The sequence below is a fragment of the Sus scrofa genome, chromosome 2, assembly GCF_054392235.1.
Source record: "Sus scrofa isolate SSC_HxYL_T2T_F1_AM1 chromosome 2, Sscrofa_HxYL_maternal_Yorkshire_Landrace_v2.0, whole genome shotgun sequence".
Lineage (NCBI taxonomy): Eukaryota > Metazoa > Chordata > Mammalia > Artiodactyla > Suidae > Sus > Sus scrofa.
Genome location: NC_139384.1, coordinates 48,709,895 through 48,736,779, shown reverse-complemented (window position 1 = coordinate 48,736,779; position 26,885 = coordinate 48,709,895). Strand labels below are relative to the sequence as shown.

Genomic DNA, 26,885 nt, shown 5'->3' with positions numbered 1-26,885 from the left:
GGGTATATTGTCACTACAGACATGTAAGAGAAAGGACTTGGTGTTACCTCTTCTTTCAACTGGTGATATTAGATGAATGTGACACCTCACCATGTCATACAAGCTAGACAATTGAGTCTTGCTGCTGACCTCTATTTGGTGATATAAATACTTCTGGAGATAGAGAAACACCATTCATTGGTGTTTAGGGTTTAACTGAGTTTAAATGAAGGGTTTAACTGAGGTTTTGCAATCTTATTGCCGGAGTTTTTAGAGCTCTCTTGGTACAAACTGTACTAAAGAAACCCAGGCCCAGAAAAGGTGAGTGACTTGTCCAAGGGGATCCAAAAAGAAACAGGGATTAAAAGCCATAGTTGCAGTTCATCATACTTTTCACCTTACTGCAGTGAACCAGAAGTTAATGTCCCCTTTTGGTAACATTCTGCTTTGATTTTTGCCTGTCCTTTAACATACTTGCTTGAATACCAAGAGATTTTTAGTACATAGCAAGGAACAAAAATTTTTGAACTGATGCTTATGTGCCCCATATTTTCCTTAGGATCAGAATGGTTTCAATCCCAGAATACTATGAAGGCAAGAATATCCTTCTCACTGGAGCTACTGGTTTCCTAGGGAAGGTACTTCTGGAAAAGTTGCTGAGGTCTTGCCCTAAGGTGAATTCAGTGTATGTTTTGGTGCGACAGAAAGCTGGACAGACACCAAAGGAGCGAGTAGAAGAAGCTATTAGTGGCAAGGTAAGTGTGGAAAATGGTCATTTGAAAGAGAGAAAGAAGTGTGTATTTGTGTGTATAATTATTTTAGTCATCAACAACTTAGTATATTTCTTCAGTATCCTAAAAAAAATAGTAAAAAAAATCCTATAAGAAGGACAGTAAACTGAATATGACTTGTGATCAGCAGGAGAAAAAAGATTTCTTCTCTGAAGAAAATTGGATATAATAAGTTCTACCTTTATAGTAGATGTTTAATGTGTTTTTAGAATACTTGAGGCAGGTTATATGTAATTACTAGATGTTTTAAATAGTTTTCAGTTTAATTATATTTGAGGTAGTTTCTAACTCCTGTGCTGTGAGACACAATGTTTTGATAACAATTAAAAACTTAACAAGCACTGATTGCTCCCCACAAAAGTATTAGGAGGCAGCAAAGTCATATATTCCCATTTGGCAAATAAGAGCATGATGACAGAGTGGTCATAATACTAGGGTATGTCATACATTTTGAACTTTTAGAAAAATATTGCTAAAAAAAAATGGAAATGAGCTGGAGTAGAATTATTTCACAGTCATAAGCTTTTGAATTTTCTCAGAGTCAGTGAATTTATCTGGCATTCATTGATAGTTTAGTATAGTAGCTATGTAATTTTTTAGTTATTAGGTAGATAGCTAGTACCTTTTAACCTCCTAGAGCAGCTGTGACTTAACATACTAAACAAAACAAAACAGAAGAACAAAACCAGAAACCTCTTGGGCTACTCAGTTACCCTGAGCACTCAAAGGAATGCTGAAAAGTGTCAAAAGATAATGGTCAATTACAGATTAACAACTCTCTGGAGTTAAATAACTGTAGATATGATTTGCATTCTAGTCTGTTTTGTTTTTTCAGTGGAAAATCATAGTTAATAGTGCCTAACATTTATTGAGTGCTTAACCTTATGCCAGGCACTGTGGGCAAAGCACCTTATATGTATTTAATTATCTCAGCAACTCTTTAAGGTAAGTACTGGTATTATTCTCTTTCAACAAGGTCATATAATTAATGTTAGAGCCAATGTTTATGAACCTCGACAGTTGAACCCAGAGCTCATGCTCTGGTAGAGACAGATATTGATATATCCCATTTTTCAAATATGGACAGTGAGTCTCAGAAGCTGTTGTTTTGTCTGAAGTTATGTAATGGTTGTTGGAGATAATACAGACAACTTCATAACAAATCCTTTTCTACTTTATAGCTTTACTTCCCCAGTAGATAAGATAATAAGGCAAAGAGGATGGAAGGCTTTGTGATACAGTGGGAAAAATAATCTTGAGTTGAATAGTTTACTAGTTGTGAGAGGTGTAGTTAGTACACACTGAGTGGAAATAGCTTAATTTCTGAAAGCTGATGACAAAAGCTTGGTGCCCAAGTTGACAAAAATTAAGAGAAAAATGACAGAAGCAGAAAAGAAGTGGGTGAAGGACAAAATAACAAAGGTAATAACAGTAGGAATAAGAGTCCATTTATGGGTTAGGGCAGTGGTAGGAAGCTTATCTCCTAGGAGTGATAAAGTATGATAATAGAACATTAAAGGGAAAAAAGAGGAAAGGTATACAATAAGACCTGTACAGAAGTGTGGGAATGTTTAAATAACATTTCATTTTCTTAATATTACAACGTTATAAGACAGTATAGTCACCAATATTCACTACAGTGACATGATAAATTAAGAAAAAGTTATACTATATTTAGAATGTTTATTTTTACTATGGTGTTATATTGTTTAAGAATGATTTCCATTCACTTATAATTTTGGTTCAGAAAGATAATCTCTTTTTTGTGAAGCATCCATGTTTTTCTTGTTCATATATATATATATATATATATATTTTTTTTTTTTTTCCTCCTAAAGGTAATCTTAGACCTACAAGGTTTTAACAATAAGATGTAAATTAATATTAATTTTTCCTTTTAAAAATAAATTATTTGAGGGAGTTCCCATTGTGGCCCAGTGGTAACCCGATTAGGAACCATGAGGACGCGGGTTTGATCCCTGGGCCTTGCTCAGTGGACTAAGCACCCAGCCTTGCTGTGAGCTGTGGTGTAGGTTGCAGACAGGGCTCGGATCTGATGGTGTTGGTGTGGCTGTGGTATAGGCTGGCAGCTGTAGCTCTGATCCAACCCCTAGCCTGGGAACTTCCATATGTCGTGGGTGTGGCCCTAAAAAGCAAAAAATAAGAAACAATGAACAGGGTATTAAAAAATAAAAATATTTACTTTTGTCTCTACTGTTTACTTTATTGAGTTTGTCCCCACATGAAAACTGTAAGTAATATTTTAACTAGAAAAACTATTCTCTGAATTGCTTTTTAAAAACAAATCTATTTCTTTGAGAGCTACTTTGTGACAGTATAGCTCACATGGCTAGTTATACTCTAGTAACATTCTTCCCATTGACCCAGACTCTCATGCACTTTTATTCTTCCGTTTTGCCCTCCTTCCCTAAAGGTAGATCCAGTCCTGCTGTATTGTAGAGGTTGTTCAGGTAATTAGAGATACAGCAAAAACAAAGTCCCAGCATTTGGGGATTTACATTCTAGTTAAGGAGACAAGTTAACAACTATGTAACATGTTGAATAGTGGGACGTGCTGTGAAGGAAGCAAAGCAAAAAGGGGGGATAGAAAGTGATGGAGATCCTTCTTTAGATATGATGGTCAGAAAAGTTCTTTCTGAAGTGACATTTAGTCAGAGACCTGAGTGAAGTGAGGAAGAATCCATGTGGGTATATGGGGGAAGAGTGTTAAAGCAGAGGAAACAGCAAGGACAAAGGCTCTGGAGGTTTCTAGCCAGGGATCAAATCCGAGTTGTAGCCGCCGGCCTACACCACAGCCACAGCAATGAGGAATCCTACACTGCAGCTCACAGCAACGCAGGATCCTTTAACCCACTGAGCCAGGCCAGGGATCAAACCCCAGTCCTCATGGATACTAGTTGGGTTCATTACCACTGAGCCACAATGAGAACTCCTCAATATTATTTTGAAATGAGAGCTATTTGGTAGCCTAGTATAAGAACTTTTTTAAAAAGCATGATATAATGTAGAGCTTTTTTTCCAAGTGACTTTTAAGTATAACCCTTGAGCAAATAATTTAATGCTGTAAATTGACTGCAGTGTATTGTAGACCAGTATCATTACCTGGCTGTACTTTTTCATATTCTTCAGATAGATTGAAAGACTGTTTATTTAATGCAGTGATTCTCAGACTTTTGGTCTCTGAGCCCCTTTCACTCTTAAAAATTATTGACTTCAAAACCTTCCAAGGAAGTTTTGTTTTTGTGAGTTTTTTTCAGCTGTCTTACTTATTATAGAAATTAAGATTGAGAAATGTTTAAAGTAAAAGAATATACATAGAAGCAGACATTCCATTATCCATCAGAGTGTTGGTGTCATTACAGGTGTAGCCTTTGGGAAGTTCCTCTCTGTACTTGTGAGAGAATGAAAGAGAAAAATGCAAATGTTTTAGTTTTACTATGAAAAGTTTTGACTCGTGAGCTACCTAAAATAATCTTGGAAACTCCTAAGATCTTACTACACTCTGAGAACTGTGGCTGATTAAGAGTGGACAGTGTTGCTTGGATGCTTGGACCATTTGGGGACAGCCTTCTTGTGTATTCTTATGAATATCCCAAAGAAGGGCAAATGTTCGTTCATGCTTTAAGAAGAGGGTTGACTTCTGCAGACATCCACAATTAATTTAAAGCCAAGCTTGGCAGTAAAGATTCAGAGAATGAAGTTGGGACCAGGAACAAAAGTGATTAGAAAGTTGTGAGTTCAGTTTTGGTACAGGTAGGGACTCTGACTCTATAGGCATATCCCCCAAAGAAATGTCAGTGATAGTGGTTTTTTGTTTTGTCTTGAATGAGAATGATAATCATTTGAATATCTAAATTCTTGTAGTCCTGTTGAAAAAAAAAAACAAAGTAGTAGCAAATCCTTACATAGCAACTAACCATGCTTTTATTTTGAATGAATGAACGTTTACCTTTGTGATAGTTTTTTGGATTGGAGCTTACTGTCACATCACATTAGCTTATCTTCGACATCACACAGTGTTGCTTTTTATTTAACTGTGGTATGGAAGAGTCTTTCTCAGAAATTTAGAAATTATCCCTGTACTTTTTTTTTCTTTTTTCCCCCATATTTCTTCTTCTTCTTCTTTTTTTTTTTTTTTCCTTTTTCTTTTTGTTTTTGTTTTTTTTGTCTTTTTCTAGGGCCGCACGCACGACATATGGAAGTTCCCAGGCTAGGGGTCTAATCGGAGCTGTAGCTGCCAGCCTACACCACAGCCACACCAATGAAGGATCTGAGCCGTGTCTGTGACCTACACCACAGCTCATGGCCGGATCCTTAACCCACTGAGCAAGGCCAGGGATCAAACCTGCAACCTCATGGTTCCTAGTCGGATTTGTTAACCACTGCACCCTGAAGAGAACTCCTCCCCCTATACTTCTTAGCAGTTCAAATACTGTACATTAGTCTCATGTTACCTTTTATTCTCTTTCTCATATTTTGCTGAATCTTTTTGGAATTTTTTGCTTCCCTTAAAACTTATGAGAAGGGAGTCATTAAGGAGGCTATAAGATTACAAGGCTTATTTTAAGTAAAAATGCCTGCATGTGTATTTTGTCTCTACCCTTTATTTACTCATCTTGGCATTTTATCATGAATGACTTATAATTGGTATGCCGTAATTCCCTTCTTAACCCTCTCCCTCGTGAGAGATTATTATTCTTGTTTTTTATTTTTCAGAAAACACTTACTGTGCCTACTCAGTACTGGGCATTTGACTTGATATAAGGGGTTGAATTCAGAGATAAATAAGAGTCCCTGTCTTAATTGGGCCTATAGGCTATTGAGTTCTTAAGAGGGAGGAGGGAAGGAAGAGAGAGTGTAAAAGTATTAAGAGAGATTGGATAGGAGCAGTTATTGAAATTGATATTGGATTGAGGGCCTAAATAAAATGTAAGCAATTTGGGCATCTTCTCTGGGGTCTCCAGGATAATGCTTCCAAAATTTTTCCTTGGGGTTCCTGTTGTGGCTCAGTGGGTTAAGAACCCGGCATAGTATCTTTGAGGATGCGGGTTCCATCCCTGGCCTTGCTCAGTGGGTTAAGGATCTGGTGTAGCTTGCAGATGTGGCTTGGATCCTGTGTTGCTGTGGCTTGTGGTGTAGGCTGGCAGCTGCAGCTCTGGTTAAGTTCCCTAACCTGGGGACTTCCATATGCCACAGGCGTGGCCATAAAAAGAAAAAAACAAATTAAAAAGTTCCTCCGGAGCTCCCGTCGTGGCACAGTGGTTAACGAATCCGACTAGGAACCATGAGGTTGCGGGTTCGGTCCCCGCCCTTGCTCAGTGGGTTAACGATCCGGCGTTGCCGTGAGCTGTGGTGTAGGTTGCAGACGCGGCTCGGATCCCGCGTTGCTGTGGCTCTGGCGTAGGCCGGTGGCTACAGCTCCGATTCAACCCCTAGCCTGGGAACCTCCATATACCGAGGGAGCGGCCCAAGAAATAGCAACAACAGCAACAAAAAAGACAAAAGACAAAAAAAAAAAAAAAAGTTCCTCCACAGTAAGTCTGATTTGTAAAGAAAATTATTGTCTTATATTTAAAGCCTGAAATTTCATTGAACTTTTGCGGTGTAGTCGAAACATATGGCCATTGCTTTCAGTATAAAAGTCATTTGTCTCCAAGTTTTTGTCTAAATAAATATTTGATTAAAATACTCCATACTGTTATATCATTTTATCTTATACCTTTAATTCCCCCTTGGGCACATTGTTCCACTTAATCCTAGGGCAGTTCATTCCCACTTATGAATAGCATTGCTGGTGAATCAATAAAATGAGTTCTTTTTATATCAAATAGCAGTGAATATGTACACTTGAAGTTAGTAGGAGATTTAATAGGTAGAGCTTAATATGATTTTGAAACAGGAATGAAAGGGTATAGGAAAGGAACATGTGCTATAGTGGGACATTGTCTTCTAGCAGAATTTCTTAACTTCAGCACTATTTACATTTTGAGTTGGGTAATTCTTTGTTACGGGGAGCTGTGCTATGCATTATAGGGTGACCAGCATTCCGGACTTCCACCCACTAGATGCCAGCAGCTCCTTCTCCTCACCATCCCAGTTGTGACAAAGCAAAAATGTCTTTAGACATCACTGCATGTTTTCTGGGAACTAAAATTGCCCCAAGTTGAGAACCACTGATTTACAGCAGTGTCTCAGCAAAGAAACTTCCATTGCTGGTGAGGACTGAATTAAAATAGTTGACCATGAAATAAGTTCTGGAAAGGGAATAAAGGGTGTTAAAGAAGGCATTAGTGGACTTAGTAAGGTAGGGACTAATATGGGTACTAGTGGGTTGAATGCACTGGAAAAGATATTATTAAACAAAGAGATGATGGCTAGAGAAGAGAAGAGAGGAACTTATGAAGCAGCATAATCATGCTTTGGTGGTAGTGTTAGGGATACCTGATATGAAGGGGAATTAAAAGTCATTGGCATTCTGGGAGAATGAAAAAGTGTGAATTCAGTATGTTAAACATATTTTTCTGGTCATTCCTCAGGCTTCTTTTTCTCTTATTATTCTTCAGAGCTCTGTCCTAGGCCTTGATCTCTTCTTAATAGGGCCAGTTAGGTGATGACTTAGCACCCACTGTTTTATATGAGATGAAAGGTTATATTTTATTTTATTTTATTTTTTACCTTTATTTTATTTATTTATTTTTTTAAGGGCCGCACCTGCAGCATATGGAGATTCCCAGGCTAAGGGATTGAATTGGAACAGCAGCTGCCGGCCTATACCACAAACACAGCAACACCAGATTCAAGCCACGTCTGCGACATACACCACAGCTCATGGCAACACTGGATCCTTAACCCACTGAGCAAGACCAGGGATCAAACCCTCATCCTTGTGATCCTAGTTGAGTTCGTTAACCGCTGAGCTACGAAGGGACCTCCAAAAGGTTGTATTTTAAGTTAGGTTTGGAAAAAGCTTCATATAGTCTGGACCTTGGATGCTTGTCACTGAACTCCTTGGGTGATACTCTGCTCCTAGGGCTACCTGTATGTGGTTAGTAAAATCTGTATCAGTAGTCTAGCTTTCTCTTTCCTCAACTCAGGACCCACAGAGCCAGTTACCTCTACTAGACCAGTCTTCTGAGGTGTCATATAGTCACTATACCCTCAACATTCACAAAATCGAACTATCTCCATGGCTGTACTGCTTTCTCTTCCAGTGCTTTCCACCTAATGAATTTATTCACTTAACAGGTGTTTATCATTTCTGTATCTTGCCAGGCACTCTGTTATCTAGGGCCTGTGTGCTGAGCAGAATGAACATGGTCCCTGTTCACGTGAGGTTTATATTCCTTATCCCTCATCCATTCATTGACCAAGTCTTACTGAATTAATTTTAATTTTCCAAACATTAAGGCATTCTTGTGGTTATACGTGCTACTTTCTCTGTTTGGAACACTTTTCTTCTACTTTATAATTTCAGATTATTCCTTAGGTAGGCTAATTGTTTCTCCTGTGCAGTTCCTATTTTTTTACTTTTAACATTATATTTTAATTTTTTACTTGTGTGATTTTTCCTATCACACTAAATAGCATGAGGCGTAGGCCATTTTCCTGTTTTTTCAATGTCTAGAAGGTGCTTGGTTCATCTGAAATGTTTAGTAAATATTTTATTAATATAAGACCACAGTGATATTGAAGTCATTAGCTAACAGTGGTGGAGGGAGAGACTATTATTTACTGAAAGCCATCTAGGAAGGTGGAAATGTGTACCATATATGTTAGGTATAGACTTTTTTCCCAGATTAAGAATCTCTGCTTAAAAAGTAAGTATGGACCCTCAATGGAGTGGAGACTCAGGGAGTAACAGAGCAGTTGTCTGGAGGTTGCATCAATGTTCCTCTATAAAATCTGGGATAAAAATTTAAATTTAACTTCATAAATTAATGTACCTTTACACTATAACCGTCTTTGGATCTGATTCTCTACTTAAGTATATTCCTTCGAGTATACTTAAGGAATATTGAATTTTCAAGTCAGAATCATACATATATATAGATTTCTCAAATTTATACAGATCCTAATTTGCATATTTGCTTACTAACTTTTTTTTCCTTTAACATACTTTGCTTTTTCCTTTAAAATTCTTTTTCTAAGTTTTTAGGATGAATATGATTACTGGTGTTTTGCTCTTACCTATTAAAAGGGACTAAAACCGAATTAAAATGAAGTGATAAATTAAGGTTTGGATCTTAGAAATCTGATTGATCATTGTTCTGATGTCTGTACTGCTAATATCTATTCTAAGGGTTAATATGATCTCATCAGCAAAGGCATGGATGGTTTGAGTTTTGTTTTTGTTTTTTTGTCTTTTTAGGGCTGCAGCTGCAGCATATGGAAGTTCCCAGGCTAGGGGTCAAATAAGAGCTGTAGCTGCTCATCTGTACCATAGCCACAGCAGCGTGGGATCCAAGCCACATCTGCTACCAATACCACAGCTCCAACAACGCCGGATCATTAACCCAGTGAGGCCAGGGATTGAACCCGCGTCATCATGGATACTAGCCGGATTTGTTATCGCTGAGCCACAACAGGAACTCCTGGATGGTTCAAATTTAACTCTGCAAACTGCCAGCTTTGTATTCTTGGCATGTTATTTAACTTCTCTGTGTCTCAGATTCCTCATCTGTAAAATGGGAATAATAACGTGGGCCCCCATAGAGTGTTTTTCATACAGGATGATAGCAGTTAAGAAAGCAACCTTAGGATTTGCACAGTTGAAATTTAAAAGATACTGATCCTTGGGGGAGGAAAAATGGTGATGAGAGGTTGTAGTAAGTTGAAAAATACTGTTCTAAAATGTTTTTCTCCTTTGATAGCTTTTTGACAGATTGAGAGATGAAAATCCAGATTTTAGGGAGAAAATTATAGCAATCAACAGTGAACTTACCCAACCTAAACTGGCTCTTAGTGAGGAAGATAAAAAGACCATCATAGATTCTACCAATATTATATTCCACTGTGCAGCTACAGTAAGGTTTAATGAAAATTTAAGGTAAGTAAAGGTATTTATATGATATTTGGACTTCAGCATAGTTAAAAGATCTAATTTGAATTTTACTTTTTAGTCAGGTTGTTTCGAAAATGTTTGCTCTCTGTTAATTATAACTTTTAGAGTCCTACAGAATGTTAAAAGAATTTCCTTCCTCTTGTTAGTTAAAAACATCAAATAGGTAGGGTATGTTTATTAGAAGAAGTTGCTATGAATTAAATTCATGAGACAGAGAGGAGGCAAGAAATGGGAAGTATGAAGTAGAAGAAAGAAAAGTTTACCTTGGGTAGGAATATTAGTCCTAACAACTAATAGTGTTTATTTCTACTTCGCTCTATTCTTTCAGAAACATACATAATTTTTCTACTCCACACATGTCCATCTGAAAATTTTAAAAGTTAGGCTCAGATTTTGCCAAGTAAGATAAAATGACTTGTACATTGAAGTCATACATTGTTTTTGTTTTTTGTTTTGACCATGCCTGTGGCATGCAGAAGTTCCAGGACCAGGGATTGAACCCATACCACAGCAGCAGCCTGAGCCATAGCAGTGACAAACGCCAGATCTTTAACCCACTGAGCCACCAGGGGACTCTTACCTTGTTTTTGTCTTAGAACTTTGGTATCAGTGTTAAGGGCAGGATACCACTGAATGTAAGTTTAACTTAAAAATAACTTGGACTTCCTTTAACATGCCTATTTCTTTTTTTTTTTTTTTTTTTCCTTTTAGGGCCATACCTGTGGCATGTGGAAGTTCTGGCTAGGGGTCAGATCAGAGCTACAACTGCCAGCCTACACCACAGCCACAGCCACAGCAACGTGGGATCCGAGCCTCATCTGCGACCTACACCATAGCTTATGGCAACGCCGAATCCTTAACCACTGAGCTAGACCAGGGATTGAACCCACATTCTGGTGGATCCTTGTTGGGTTCGTTAACTGCTGAGCCACAAAGGGAACTCCTAAGATGCCTATTTCAAGAAAAAGAGAATGTTTTAAATGGTCGCTATATTTAAAAATTCTAACAACTATGCATTTGAAATAATGGTGCTTAATGCATTTCTTTTGATGTTGTATCCAACAATACAGTTTTATACTATTAATCTAATTGTATGATCTTTTATCAAATAAAATGGTGCAGACTTCTTTAGGCTTCACAATTGCTTGTAAACTTTCTTCTTAAAATGTTTTTAGAAAGTTCAATTTTGATTATGAAAGGTTTTGAGATTATCCCTCATATTGTCTATGTATAGGTGTATAAACCTTAATCAACTTTGTGTAATATGATGGTCCAGTGCCAAAGCACTACAATGAGTTTTTCCTGTGTTATAGGTGAGGGCACTGTAGCAGTCCCTTACATTTCTGTAATAATGCTTTATAGCTTCAAGGTGTTTTCTCATTAATTCCATGCTTACATTACCTACTCTAATATAATGGGCAGAGTCCTTTCATACTTTGAGGAGGCTGAGGCATCACTGTGTAATGGAAAGGGCATGAGCTTTGGAGCTACGTATCTTAGTTCTAATCTTGAGTTTCTCCTTTATTACCTCATATGAGTATTTACTTTTTAGTTCTTTCTATGCAGCAATATGTATTCATGGTTCATAAGTGACAAAGGAATCTTATTAAAATTATAGTATGTCTCATTTTCATAAAATATGTGTACATATATGTGTATTTATATGCCTATCTTTTTATAATGGCCAGTTATTATTTTTGGATAATGTGATTACAAGTGGGTTTTTAATTGAAATAATCAATCAAACAGATATTTTCTCCTGTAGTTCATTATTTTTTTCATAACCAAAAGAGAGAGTACACATAGCTTTATGAAACTGTTTTCAAGAAAAAAAGCTATGTAGATACTGGCTTATTGGTTTCAAGGGAAAATTAGATGCTTTTAAAGGGGAAATTAATTTGTAAACAGGTAACATTAGAGTGAAACTCATCCAAGTAACCTTTAGGAGAAAGACCAAAGTGCAGTACTTTTGGGGATTGTTTCCTCCTCTTTCTGTTCCCCTTGGGGTAAGCAAGTTTACCATTAACAGAAGCCTTTTTTTTTTTTATTATTCTTTCCTCTTTCCCTAAAGGTATAAAAATGGAAACACTAAAGGTATAAAAATGGAAAGAGGTAGACAGGTGAACAAGAAAATGTATTGTTCTTCTTTTCCTTGTCAAGGCATGTATGATTACTGACCTAACCCTACATTACATTGAAATTACTGTTTTCTGTGAAGCAATTTTTTTTTTTTTTTTTTTTGTTATTGTTGTTGTTGTTGCTATTTCTTGGGCCGCTCCCGCGGCATATGGAGGTTCCCAGGCTAGGGGTTGAATCGGAGCTGTAGCCACCAGCCTACGCCAGAGCCACAGCAACGCGGGATCCGAGCCGCGTCTGCAACCTACACCACAGCTCATGGCAACGCCGGATCATTAACCCACTGAGCAAGGGCAGGGACCGAACCCGCAACCTCATGGTTCCTAGTCGGATTCGTTAACCACTGCGCCACCACAGGAACTCCTGTGAAGCAATTTTAATGGATTTTGATGTCTAACTGATGATATAGCAACATTAGATTTGGGCCAGACATTTTAAAATACTGTAGATGGGCATATAAGGACTACTTGCGAAACAGTTTTTCGTTATGACCACTTTTTAAGTTAGCCACAAATAAAAAAAATATTTCAAAGCCATTACTACCAGGGCAAAAAAAATCCAGATTTTATTTCCAACATTATACCCAATATTTTGGGAGAAATCAAGATAAATTGCACGCAGATCCTATTTGTAAAGTCCATATAGTCTAATAGAGAAGATAGAATATGCTTAAATAACTACAATAGGATAGAAAATGTGGAGTTACTGAAGAGCATACATTAAAGTGCTATGAGAGGTGACAGAGCTCATTTATTTTAAGATTTGATGGTTATAAATCTTGAAGTGAATGAAAGGAATTTTGGGAGTAGGAATTGTAAAGAAATACTGACAAAGGATGAGTTGATATTGAGGACAATAAAGGTTAAACAGTTGACCTTAGGGTCTGGTATACCTTAGGTAGTAAGGAAAGTGAAGATAGAACAAAGAAAGGCAGTGGAGTTGAAAGTTAAGAAGTTCCAGGAGACTGGAGACCATCATGAGGACAGAAAACAGGCTTAAGGGCAGAAATGGGAGGACAGCTTGTGTGATCTGAGGAAAATTCATAGTCTGAGATTTCAGAGATGGAGGAGTTTATGTGAGAAGGCACAGGGTATGGATATGAGAGGTGTTCAGAAAGGAGGAGAAGTAAAGATTGGTGACTAGAAAAGATTAAGAAACTGTTGACTCTAAGGCATTGATTCTCAAACTTTACAATGTATTAAGAATCTTAAGAATTATTGGGAGATGTGTTAAAAATACAGAATCTTGGAGTCTCCTTGCCAAGTCAGACCCCCTAGTTTTCAGATAATAACCAGAATTTCAGATAATAATCAGAAATTCTCATTTTTGCTTTTTTTAGTTACACCTGTGGCATATAGAAGTTCCCAGGCTAGGTGTTGAATGGGAGCTGCAGCTGCTGGCCTGTACCACAGCCACAGCAACGTGGGATCCGAACTGCATCTGTGACCTACACTGCAGCTCACAGCAACACTGGATCCTTAACCCACTGAGTGGGGCTAGGGATCGAGCCTGCATCCTCATCGATACTAGTCAGGTTCATTACCGCTGAGCCACAATGGGAACTCCCAGAAATTCTCATTTTTAGCAAGTGCCTTGGGTGTGATATAAATTACAAATGTCTGGGTCCCCTACCCTGATTGATTAATTGGCCCCTAGACATTGTGCCTTTATCTTCATTAGGTTAAAAAAAATCAGCAGCAGTAGTGATGAGATCTCATTCAGGTTGTATTTTCTCAGAGGTGGGGATGGGAGTGATGAGGAAGATATCAGAGTGGCCTTGGGAACTTATGTACAGTGTGGTTTCCTAGGACTTAAATCAGACATTTAAAAGTATCTTAAGGATGAGGTCCAGCAATCTGCATTTTTAATAAACTCACAGGTGTCTATTATGCCAAGCATGAGAGCCCTGGTTTATGGTCTTAGAAGTTGTTATCAAGTTAGAATTTTTTTTTCTTTTGATGGCCGCATCTTCAGTATATGGAAGTTCTTGGGCTAGGGGTTGAACTAGAGCAGTAGCTGCCAGCATACACCACAGCAATACGGGATCCAAGCCGCATGTGTGACCTACACTACAGCTTTCAGCAACACCAGATCTTTAACCAGTTGAGTAAGGCCAGGGATCAAACCTGCATCCTCACGGACACTATGTCAGGCTCCTAACCTGCTGAGCCACAATAGGAACTCCTCAACGTAGATTTTGAACAACTTAAGATGTCCATAGAAGACAGGTGAATAAGAAAATTTATAGTCAGTTTAAGTTGATTTTTTCCTGTATTGAAGTAGTTTCTATGTCTACACTAGTGATGGACCATAATTATAAAGATCTGTTCATTTTGCCTGTTCCCCTACCCCCAAAAGCCAGTGTTAAATAAGGTGCATTTATGAATCCATATATCCAAAACATAGTGAGAACTTTATTTTTGTTTGGTGCTACTAAATACTTTCAGATCTAACGTGTCAGGGTCTCAGCCTAAAGTTCAAGGATTAGAAACTTGATGTTGGTAAAACAGATTGAGGATACTAGCCTGGCAGAGATAGTGAGAGTTATTTATGAGGGCACAAAATTGCCTTCAGGTTTGGGCATTCAGTCACCAGATGGGCGGGAAGGGATGGATAGGCAAGGCAGAGGAGTGCTTCCTCTCTCAAGTTATTCCTTATTTTCAGTGACCCAGAAATTCTGTCACCATCCTCAGGAACCTGTAACAGAATATCCTTTGTGTCCTGCTCCCAAAACATTACTCTTCCTGCCACCATTGTTTTGCAAATGCAAAAGAAAACAGCACATTGCCTTACGTTCCAGCGGACAGTATCCTCTCTGTGTGAAATGTCTTTTTTTTGCTGGATATTTATTTTAACAGATTTCCCCTTCCCAGTTGAGATAAGGTAGAAAAAAGATGTACCAAGGAGTTTAAGACCCCCCAACCGAGTTATTTCATTAAAAAATTTTTTTCTTCTAGTATGTTTTCCTAGGTTCTCAGATAGTATTAAATTAAAAGAAAAATAAGGCCCAGGAGTTTTTCGTCTCATGAATTATTTGTTGTTCCTGGTGACCCAGAACTTATTGTCCTGTCCTCAGAAACCTGTAATAGGATCTTCTCTGTATACCTTTCCAAAAACAGTACCCTCCCCATTCCCAATGTTTTGCAAATGTGGTAGGCATCAAAGCACTGCTTTAAGGTTGAGTGGACCAGATTCTATCTGACATATCTTGGGCTTTTAAAAGAATAGCAGATATTTTTTCTTCTTAAATACTGAAAATGTAAGAATTTTAGAAAGTACTCAAAGCTATATTTTTTTAAAAAATTTCCTCATGGTCTCTGAAAATATATTGTTTTACATAAAATATAAATGGAGAATTTGTAACTTTACTTACTGAAATAATTTCCATTCTCCTGAATTTTTTTTATAGTTATAATTTTCACAATGTAATAATATTTCATCATGTTGTTATACCATAATTTATGTAATGTTCACTTACATAAATTAGTATAGTGTATTTAGGGAATTTTAATTTCTATTTGAAAAATTAGGATTAGAACAAGTTTTTGGAGTTCCCATTGTGGTGCAGTGGAAATGACTTCAGCTGGTATCCACGAGGAAGTGGGTTCAACCCCTGGTCTCGCTCAGTGGGTTAAGGATTTGGAGTTGTGTGAGCTGTGGCATAGGCCAGCAGCTGTAGCTCAGATTCGACCCCTAGCTAGGGAACTTCCATATGCCACAAGTGTGGCCCTAAAAAGCAAACAAACAAACAAACAAAAGAATGCATTTTCTCCTCTTAGTTATTTTCAGTAGGTTAACTGGAGTGATAACTATATCATTTCTTTAATTCGTGGTAGTTTGTCCTAGTCTCTTTTGGATCAGTTATATCAGTTTATAGTGTCAACAACAGTGTGTTACTTTGCCAGCTTTACCATAGTATTACTGGTATTATTTCAACTTTTTTTTCTCAAGTTATAAACAAAAAGTGAGGTTAGAGTACTGAAACTTCCCACCCCTTAAGTAATATTTATTGAATGCCTATTTTGGGACTGTGTTAGAAATCATTCTAAGAGTCCCCGTCGTGGCGCGGTGGTTAACAAATCCGACTAGGAACCATGAGGTTGTGGGTTTGGTCCCTGGCCTTGCTCAGTGGGTTAACGATCCAGCGTTGCCGTGAGCTGTGGTGTAGGTCGCAGACGTGGCTCGGGTCTGGCATTGCTGTGGCTCTGGCATAGGCTGGCAGCTACAGCTCCGATTCGACCCCTATCCTGGGAACCTCCATGTGCCACAAGAGCGGCCCAAGCAAATGGCAAAAAGACAAAAAAAAAAAAAAAAAGAAATCATTCTAAATCTTGCAAGCTATTTATTTCACTTAATTTTATACAAATCTTAGTAGGTAGTCTGCACTATTTGTTCTCATTTACAGGTGAGGAAACTGAGGCCTGAATGCTTGAGTGATTTTGCAAAGTCACCTAATCTTAGCCAGTATGTTGCCCAAGCCAGGGTTTGAACCCAGATCTTTTCCCAGAGTCTTATTTTTAAATCCTGCTTCAGTTTATAATGTATGTATTTAAAAATATTATTCATACAGATTTTCTATGTTTTTATAATTGTCGTAATTTTTTTAGCGGCTGTATTCTTTCATATGATAAAGTATCCACTTTATTAAAACATTTCATTCACAGTGAATATTTGGGCTCTCTAGGTTTTGCTATTCCTAGGTGATGCTTCATGGATCATAATTCTGCATATATACTTTTGCATTTGTGAAATTATTTACCCAAAATAAATTTCAAGAAGAGAATATATAGATTATCTTGAGTCTTGCATGTACCTCTTGTAACAAATGCACTAGTTTAATTATAACACCCCTTTGAATTTTGTAAGGTAGTCTTAAAAAGGTATTTGGATTAATTGCTTCAAAAAGAAGTGAACATAATTTCTGCTCGATTATATGTTAATGTAGTTTAATGTTTTTGAGTTCTCTTAAACTGTTTTACCCTTATTGACGATTCTGCCATAGCATTTAAAAATTACTTAACTATTCTCACATCTCCTTATGGTATTGTCATTTTATGAAACAGAAAAATCAAGATGCAAAAGAAGTCTAATGACTTGAAAATGTATGCATAAATGCTAAGGACTAAAATTTTCTGTGTCTATTTCTGGGTAATTTAAATTTTTAAATGCCTGCTTTTATTTTTTGAATTCTAATATGAAGTTTATTTTATAATCGGAAAAATTTTAAACACAACTGATAGAATGGTTTTGGCCCTTTCTTTCTGTCTCTAAAATGTAAATAAGGGTTTTTTACATTTACGAAAATGATATAACTTCCCAATTTTTTACTGTCACTTTTTATTTTACAGAGATGCTGTGCAGTTAAATGTGATTGCTACACGACAGCTTATTCTGCTTGCACAACAGATGAAGAATCTGGAAGTGTTTATGCATGTATCAACAGCATATGCCTACTGCAATCGAAAGCATATTGATGAAGTAGTCTATCCACCCCCTGTGGATCCCCAAAAGCTGATTAATTCTTTAGAGTATGTTTGTTTGAAATTTTTATACCTTTGCTTTGATCCTAAACTTTGGATCCAAGTTTCTCTGTTTACATTTATCTCTTAGTTTTTTTTTAGTTTCTTTTTTTCTCTCTCTCTTTCCACACCTATGTATACGTTCATCTTCTTTATTCAGCAAATTATTATATATTTACTATGTACTTTTTTTGTTATCAATTTGTACCCAAATGACCGCTGGTAAAGCCAATGTGGAGCTTTCACATTTGACAGGATGTCATAGTTTGGAGGAAGGCCTCTGAACAACTCATCCATGGTATTAGAATCTCCATTTTCCAGGGAATCAGTCTTAACCACTAAAAAGTGCCAGATACCATGGAGACAAATGCCTGACTTTTCAATAGCAAGGTCTGATTTATTAAAAGATTGTCCTTTAATTTTGCCCAATGGAGTACAACTGGATCTTGAACAACCCAGGTTTGAACTATGTGAGTTCACTTCTGTGCACATTCTTTTCAATAAATACGTACTCCAGCACTACACAGTGTGTGGTTTGTTGCATCTCTGTATGCAGAACCACGATACAGAGGGCTAACTATACAGTTATATGTGCATTTTTGACTGTACAGAGGGTTGGCGCCCCTAATCCCATGTTTTCCATAGGTTATATCTACAAAGGGGCCTTGAATTATTAGGGGATCTTTAATTGATACTTTTACTATTATTGTTTATCATCTTTCTGAGGACTAGGATCCTAGTGTCAGTTACTGCTAGAGAAATATTTGTGAGTATTTGATGGGTTAGGAGTGAGTGAAATACACATCCAGGATTTTCCTTGCTTCAGCCTTCACTTTCTCATCAAGTGAAACAAACAAATAGGATCAGAGCAGGAACAAAGAGAAGGGTCTTTTCTTCTTTTGTAGACTGTAATTAGAGAAAATTCCAGTATCCATCATATTTTCGCATATTTGTTAATCCTCATAATATTTCTGTGGGCTTTTTCCTCCTTTATTATTTGTTAGGTTTCCTTTCTTCTAAGAGATCCTATACACTTTCAGCTCCTTAGTTACCATCCTCTACTTTCTCAGTCAGATTCTTTTCTTCCCAAGGGTGCTACAGAGTGTTCATGGCTCTTTCTCCAAATTTTCTTCTAAAATAAGCACAGAAGTCCTTCTCTTTAAGGATTTCTCAGAAGTTACTATGAGAAAGTAGACAGATTGTAAGAAAATTACTAAGTATGGGAGCTTATTGAGACATTCTTATGGTAATTCCCTGGTTTCTTTTTTTTTTTTTTTTTTTTGTATCTGTTTTCTAACTCTGTTTCTTAGATGGTCACAAATATCTACCTCATTTTCCTCACAGGTCAGTAGGCAGAAGTATTTAATATCTCTGGGAGAGGGAAGTTAATAAATCTTTTTACTTTTTCTCTTATTAGTAGTTGGTGTATCCAAATATCCAAACATCTGAGTTGCTAAGAAAGAGGGTATAGCCTTCTATTATATCCCTTCTTTGCTTACAAAGAAATCTGGCCAACAGACAATTTTAGGATAACGCATAGATTGGCTCTTAAACTCCCTCCAGTGATAAAGCTTACTGGCTTAGCCAGTGTTGGGACTTTTTGTTTGTTTGGTGTTTGTTTTTTTGTTTTTTTGTTTTTGTTTTTGAATGTAGCAACTCTCCCATTTTTCAAAATTTTTCCTAAATTGAGGAAATTTCCTAAATTTTGGTAATATTCTTTTCCTTCCATACATAGGAAGTACTTCCACATACAGAAGAAAATTTGTCTTGATATGGCAAAAAGACAAAAAAAAAAAAAAAAAAAAAGCATTCTAAATCTTGCAAGCTATTTATTTCACTTAATTTTATACAAATCTTAGTAGGTAGTCTGCACTATTTGTTCTCATTTACAGATGAGGAAACTGAGGCCTGAGTGCTTGAGTGATTTTGCAAAGTCACCTAATCTTAGCCAGTATGTTGCCATTTTATGCATCCTCATCAATTAGTATGGGTATCATTAGTATACTGACAGCATAGTGAGTACACAAGTATTCATAGTGTCATAGACAGTAAGGAAAACTATCTGAAAACAAGAACATAACATTGGAATTAGAAATTTAGCCTAGGAGGAGTTCCTGTTGTGGCTCAGTGGTTAACGAACCTGACTAGCATCCCTGCGGATGCGGGTTTGATCCCTGGCCTCACTCAGTGGGCAAAAGATCCAGCATTGCCATGAGCTGTGGTGTAGGTCACAGATGAGGCTTGGATCCCGCATTGCTGAGGCTATGTCGTAGGCTGCAGCTACAGCTCCGATTAGACCCCCAGCCTGGGAACCTCTATATGCTTGCGGGTTTGGCCCTAAAAAGACCAAAAAAGAAAAAGTAGACATTTTCTTCAGAGACACCGAGAGAATTGGAGGAATTTCTTGACTTGCTAGTAGATTGTAATTGAATTAAAGCATGGTTCAATTTATTTCTGTCATTTACCCCAGTATTTGTTAGTCTTGCTAGTGAGAGTACAACAGTTTTTATTACTGGGTTTTTTTTTTTTTTTTTTTTTTTGTCTTTTGTTGTTGTTGTTGCTATTTCTTGGGCCGCTCCTGCGGCATATGGAGGTTCCCAGGCTAGGGGTTGAATCGGAGCTGTAGCCACCGGCCTACGCCAGAGCCACAGCAACACAGGATCTGAGCCGCGTCTGCAACCTACACCACAGCTCACGGCAACGCCGGATCGTTAACCCACTGAGCAAGGGCGGGGACCGAACCCACAACCTCATGGTTCCTAGTCGGATTCGTTAACCACTGTGCCACGACGGGAACTCCTATTACTGTTTTTTAAGATTTTTTTATCTTTTGCTTTTAAGGGCTATACCTGTAGCATATGGAAGGGGTTGAATCAAACTGCAGCAGCCAGCCTGCCCCACAGCCACAGCAACACCAGATCTGAGCCACATCTGTGACTATACCACTGCTCACAGCAACACCAGATCGCTGAGCAAGGCCAGGGATTGAACCCGCGTTTTCATGAATACTGGTCAGATTTGTTTCCATTGTGCCATGACGGGATCTCCAAGAGCATAACAATTTGTAGTGCTTCACCTTAAATACTTTGATTACTAGATAGTTACTATTAATTATAAATGTATGTTCACTTAAAATGTATGTAATTAATATGTTCTGCTATTACAGTGATTATATATAAGTCCGTAATTCCTAATCTGAAACCCTTGGGGCCAGATATATTTGGGAATTTATTTAGACTTTAGAAAGGAAATATAATCTGTGTACTATATAATATGACATAATTTCAGCTAGATCTGGGTGGGCACCCCTCATCTAACATGTGAAGTATATGAATACTTACACTAAGTAGTATTGAGAAAAAAAAAAAAAAAAAAAGACCATAAGGGAGTTCCCTTTGTGGCTCGGGGTTAAGAATCTGACTAGTATCCATGAGGACGTGGGTTTAATCCCTGGCCTTGCTCAGTGGGTTAAGGATCTGTTGTTGCTGTGAGCTGCAGTGTAGGTTGCAGATGCGGTTTGGATCCTGTGTTGCTGTGGCTGTGACTGGGAACCTCCATATGCCCTGGGAGCGGCCCAAGAAATAGCAAAAAAGACAAAAAAAGACCAAAAAAAAAAAAAAAGAAAGAAAAGAAAAGAGCATAAGTCAGTTCTGATTCATTTTTTGCTGCCTACCATATGATTTCTGAAAGAACTCTTAGTTTTCAGACCTTTTTGGATATAGAAATTGGACATAAGAGATGTGGACTTGTGGTTGATGTTTAAAGTAAAACTAACTTCTGTGGATTTTTTTTTAGTGAAAATTGTGTTTTCATATCCCTTGAGTCAGAGCCACAGATACGTTTGATATGTACAAAGTTAGGTGGTTTTTCATTTTATAATGAAAAATAAATAAAATATCTGAAAATCATTTTGCATGTAATTTCTCTGTTTATCAGGTGGATGGATGATGGCCTGGTAAATGATATCACACCAAAACTGATAGGAGACAGACCTAATACATACATATACACAAAAGCATTGGCAGAATATGTTGTACAACAAGAAGGAGCAAAGCTAAATGTGGCGATCGTAAGGCCATCAATTGTTGGTGCCAGTTGGAAAGAACCTTTTCCAGTAAGTTGTTAGAAATCTTTGTAAGTAATTGGAATATAGAATTTTAAGTCGTAATTCTGTATAAAAGAGTGAACAGGGCTTATAATGGCGAAAGTTGTTTCCATTTGCAGAGAGACACTCTTATTGGTACTTTTATTTCTGTTGTAATGCTGCATGTGTAGAAAGGCAGATCAGCATTTCAAAAATGTTAGTTGAAAATTAAATCAAAGGCTATGGTGTTATCTGGAGTCAAAGGAGACCAGGCCCTCTGAGTTTTCTTTGTGATTGGTAAGAAATCGGACTCTGACATAGTGTTCATTGGCTTTTAAAATTATTGGCCAATTCCCTTGTAGAGGTGAAGGGAATAGAGATGAGACTATTCAGGATCTTATATTATTTCACTTACTTTTTAGTACTAAAAAGAGGCAGACTTTCCAAGAGAAAGACTCCTCCCTGTAGAGATCCCAATCTAAGGAAGATAAGAGTTCTCTATGATCTGCTGCAGACAAGCAAAGCATTATAGTATTTGTGAATCCCTGAACTAAGAGAAAACATAGATATTAAATAAGAGATAAATTGACTTAGGAAAAACTTAGGTTTCTGTAACAATAATAAATGGTAGCATCTCTTTTGTTGCTTTGATGTTATTCTCTTCTGTTTTATTCACTGATTTTGTTGGGGATTTACCATTTCCCCATAATCTCAGGATACTGCCTCAGGAAATAGCACAAAATCAATCAAACTTGAACGAGCTTTTTTTTTTTTTGGTTTTTTAGGGCTGTACTTGCAGCATATGGAGGTTCCCAGGCTAGGGGTCCAATCGGAGCAACAGCAGCTACAGCTGCCGGCTTACTCCACAGCCACAGCAACATCAGATCTGAGCCACCTGTGAGACCTACACCACAGCTCACAGCAACACTGGATCCTCAACCCACTGAACAAGGCCGGGGATTGAACCCGAAACCTCATGGTTCGTAGTCGAATTCGTTTCCGCTGTGCCATGACGAGAACTCCCAAACTTGAACAATCTTAATTTAGCTAAAGTATTTGACAGATATAAGCTCCTTTTTATAAAATTCTCATTGCAGAGAGCTAAAGGGAGAGTAGATAACCCTTTGAAAATGATTTTACGTAGTTGTTTGCAATCCCAGAGGAAGGCTGCTTCTGCTTAGGACGGGGAGAAATATTAAAGCTCCTTTTTATAAAATTCTCATTGCAGAGAGCTAAAGGGAGAGTAGATAACCCTTTGAAAATGATTTTACGTAGTTGTTTGCAATCCCAGAGGAAGGCTGCTTCTGCTTAGGACGGGGAGAAATATTATGGCCTGAATCTAGGTATATATGTGGAGTTTCAGATTGCAAATGATGAATCTCTAGTTTCATAATATTTCTAAGCTCCTCCCTTTCTTTACTTTTTGGTATTAGGGATGGATTGATAACTTTAATGGACCAAGTGGTCTCTTTATTGCGGTAAGTAAGCCTTTTGTTTTATTGAATACTCTGTTTTTCTGTTCTCTGTGTATCTTTATGTTGTGTGTATGCACTTTGGCTTATATATCTTAAAGTGTTGTTTTTAATTTCAACAAAGGCAGGGAAAGGAATTCTTCGAACAATGCGTGCCTCCAACAATGCCCTTGCAGATCTTGTTCCTGTAGATGTAGTTGTCAACACGAGTCTTGCAGCAGCCTGGTATTCCGGAGTTAATAGGTATATGAGATGACAATGTTGCTTGTTAAATATATAGTGACTGAGATGGGGAAACTAATGTTAATTAACCTCTCAGAACCGATATTCCCATACTGATATTTATGTGGGTGTTGTCACTTTCAACTGCAAGAGTTAATTTATCACAGGTGATAAAGTGGTTCCATCAGCAATAATTAAGAATTAATATAAATTCTTGTGTACTACCTACAGGGTGGACAAGGTCTTTAGGATTAAAAATTAAAAAAGAGATGGTTCCCATGATTTTTTAAAATCAAAACTAAAACTCTGTATAAAACTTGGCATATATAAAGAGCTGAAACTCACAGAGAATGGCTTATATTTATCAAACATGCACAGTAGAGCACTTTAATCAACTTCATGGACCTCCCTTTAAAAGGGAGTAATAGTATTTACGTAACACCTAAACCTAAACATCTGAGTGTCTCGTAACTGTTTTCCTAAACAACAAACTGCCTTATTTTTGAAGTTAGTATTTTAAATCCTGAAAAAAGGGGGGGAGGTGATCATATAAATATGTTGTTTTTGGTAAAGGGAACTCAATTCAAAATGTTTTTCAGAGAGAACCTCTGAAAATTGGAAAGAAATAAGAAGAGTGAAGGTTGTTTGCTGTTATTTTTTCCTTGCGTAAAAAAGAGACACTCCTATTAATACAAGGAAGAAAAATATGAAGTCTGTAAATTCTTATAGTTATTTTGATGAAAAAAGGGTAGTTGTTAATAGTTGTTCAGACACGACCATTAATCCTTTAAAGATAATTTTTAAAGCATTAGAAAAGGTATCCACCTTTCTTGTTTCTGTCTACTTAAGTATCATTAGATTGGTTAAGTTTGGACTCTTTTTGTTTCATTGCTTTGATCTTTGTGTTTGCAGACCAAGAAACATCATGGTGTATAACTGTACAACAGGCAGCACTAATCCTTTCCACTGGGGTGAAGTTGGTATGATTTTACTTGTGTTTTTGAATGTTAGAATAAATTTAAAAGAACGTAAAATATTAACTGAGGTTTTATGTTAGAATAACCCATGAGACCTTAAAGCCACCGAGTTACCAATTTATTCTTATTTTAATTGCCATGTTAGAATATCTACTAGTATTGCCTTTTGGTCCTTAATAATGTTTCACAAATTTTAAAATATCCTGCTGTATAGTCCTTCCTCATCCCACCCTTGTTTAGCCATTACTGTTTTTCTGCTACCATCTGCAGCATTACCCATAGATAACTGTGGTATGGATGTAATGCTTTTTTCCTCCCTCATGGGTATTCTCAGATCCTATTGTGCCCTGTTTGCAGTATTCTCAGATCCTATTGTTCCCTGTTTGCAGGCAGCATCACTTCCAGCTACAAAAATTGATATATCACAGGAGATATAGCTAGTTGTCCCAAGAATAATACATGTAGGATATAGTTTACCACAGTATTTTGTATTACATTTCTTAATCTGTTTAAATTCACAAATTCAGGAGTTCCCGTCGTGGCGCAGTGGTTAACGAATCCGACTAGGAACCATGAGGTTGCGGGTTCGGTCCCTGCCCTTGCTCAGTGGGTTAACGATCCGGCGTTGCCGTGAGCTGTGGTGTAGGTTGCAGACGCGGCTCGGATCCAGCGTTGCTGTGGCTCTGGCGTAGGCCGGTGGCTGCAGCTCCGATTCGACCCCTAGCCTGGGAACCTCCATATGCCGCAGGAGCGGCCCAAGAAATAGCAAAAAGACAACAACAACAAAAAAAAACAACAACAAAAAATAAATAAATTCACAAATTCACAGTAGGTAGTGTGTTTGCTATGTTAACTTGTTCTAAAGTAGGAGCAGTATAACTTACTTAAAGCCTACTGAAATTGAATCATTTAAAAATTTTTGGTTTATGTTTTCATAATTAAAATATATTTACAGCATTGATTTAGTACTAGGTCTTATTTTACCTCTAATTGGACAATTTTTGTTACCTTTGTGAACGATTTTGATTTTAAAGTAAATCTGTCTTTTGTCCTAGGGCTTTTCTGTGGCATTTTTATTTCAATTTTAAGATTCACTGTTAGAATATATAAGAAAAAGAATCAGGGTGCTTTTTAAATTTTATGGTAATTATTTGTATTTTTTTAAAGAATTTAAAAACCCCTTGTATTAAGTTAGGTTTTTGTAGTCTTTTATTGTGTTGTAAAGTTTAATAAAAATCAAGTTGAATATTATTTTTTTAGTAAATATCCCAGTGTACATTTCCAATAAAGTGTTAACATAGATGATAATAGATTTGATTGTTTTGATATTGCATAATCTAAGTAAATTACAGCAGAAGTTAGTTTTTGATTGTTTTAAGCTTCTTGATATATGTTAATTTGACTTAATCTTAATTATTCATAAGCAAAGGATGATGATTTTCCTTTTCTTTTTAAAGTAAGTACAGTAATAAGAACCTGGAAAGAGGAACAGAAAGAAAGACGCTATCGTGAGAGGTGAAATATAGAAAGTGACATTGTAAACTGATATAGGTAAAATATAAGGATTTTTAAGAGTGAATTTTAGCAAAAATTCATTCATCTAATTAAAATTCGTAAATAGTGGAAGTTCTAAAAGCACTTGAGTTCAGGAGTCTGATACCCATATTCTCTTAGCTAAAATAGAAAGTAGAAAGTTTGGTTTTTTTAAATGAGCAAAAACTGATTATTTTTGGTAAAATATTTTGCTTTGAAACATGATTTTTTTTCAAAACTTCATTACATGGTGATTATCAAAGCTGTTACACAACTTTTCTTCCTCAGAATACCATGTAATTTCCACTTTCAAGAGGAATCCTCTCGAACAGGCCTTCAGACGGCCCAATGTAAATCTAACCTCCAATCACCTTTTATATCATTACTGGATTGCTGTAAGCCATAAGGCCCCAGCATTCCTATATGATATCTACCTCAGGATGACTGGAAGAAGCCCAAGGTAATGGTGACTAGCTCTGTCTTATCTGTTCCTCTGACTGTTAAACAACCCATGCTTACACTAAAATGCATATTAACTCTGTATTTGTTTATGCTTATGATTAAGGCTTAATGGCCTTTTGTGAATGAGAAGACTCTTGAATTTAAGAATTTGTCAGAAAAGCAAAGGTAGTGTTATAATTCACTCTAATTTATTTTAAAGTATGAATGGTAAATTATCGTCATGTGCTGAATTCTAGGTCTAACTTTAGTTATTTTTTCCTAAATAACAAATAACATTCAAAATGCTTTGACGCTTATTTTTCCTACAGGGTATTATCTAAATCATTCCTTCAAGACGAATCCTTTAAACCAAGTACTCAGGCGCCCCAATGTTAAGTTCTATACCAACAACTTATTGCTTCATTATTGGAAGGGTGTCACACATACAGTACCTGCATTATTGCTCGATCTTGCACTCAGGTTGACAGGTCAGAAACCGTGGTAAGAAGAATAGCAGTAAATACACTGTGTATTGGTAAGGTGGTAGAAGCTTGCTGTAGGGACAAAAAGTCGCTAGCATGAGCTTTTACCTTTAGAATTACTAACCTAATTAATCACAATCACAATCGGGATGCTAGGACATTTCTTC

At 37.0% G+C, this 26,885-nt stretch overlaps 1 protein-coding gene and 1 long non-coding RNA gene across 33 annotated transcripts in view; one reads left to right on the top strand and one right to left on the bottom strand.

The window, feature by feature from the left end:
- FAR1 (fatty acyl-CoA reductase 1) overlaps positions 1–26,885 on the top strand; it is a 73,159-nt gene that overhangs the window by 27,667 nt on the left and 18,607 nt on the right. For 8 of the 32 annotated variants that reach the window (XR_014836411.1, XR_014836413.1, XR_014836412.1 and 5 more), the window contains 8 exons: positions 539–734; positions 9,662–9,837; positions 17,337–17,516; positions 21,444–21,621; positions 23,025–23,069; positions 23,188–23,306; positions 24,198–24,265; positions 26,566–26,724. Coding sequence is in view for 7 of the 32 variants with exons in the window: in XM_013994547.3 (XP_013850001.1) it covers positions 546–734; positions 9,662–9,837; positions 17,337–17,516; positions 21,444–21,621; positions 23,025–23,069; positions 23,188–23,306; positions 24,198–24,265; positions 26,566–26,737 (1,127 nt within the window). In the remaining 25 variants the exon portion in view is untranslated. 32 annotated transcript variants of the gene reach the window in all.
- Positions 9,184–16,308, bottom strand: LOC146405373 (uncharacterized). Its single transcript, XR_014837287.1, has 2 exons — positions 12,350–16,308; positions 9,184–12,062 (listed from the first exon to the last, which is right to left on the bottom strand). It is a non-coding gene; the product is annotated as an uncharacterized LOC146405373 (long non-coding RNA).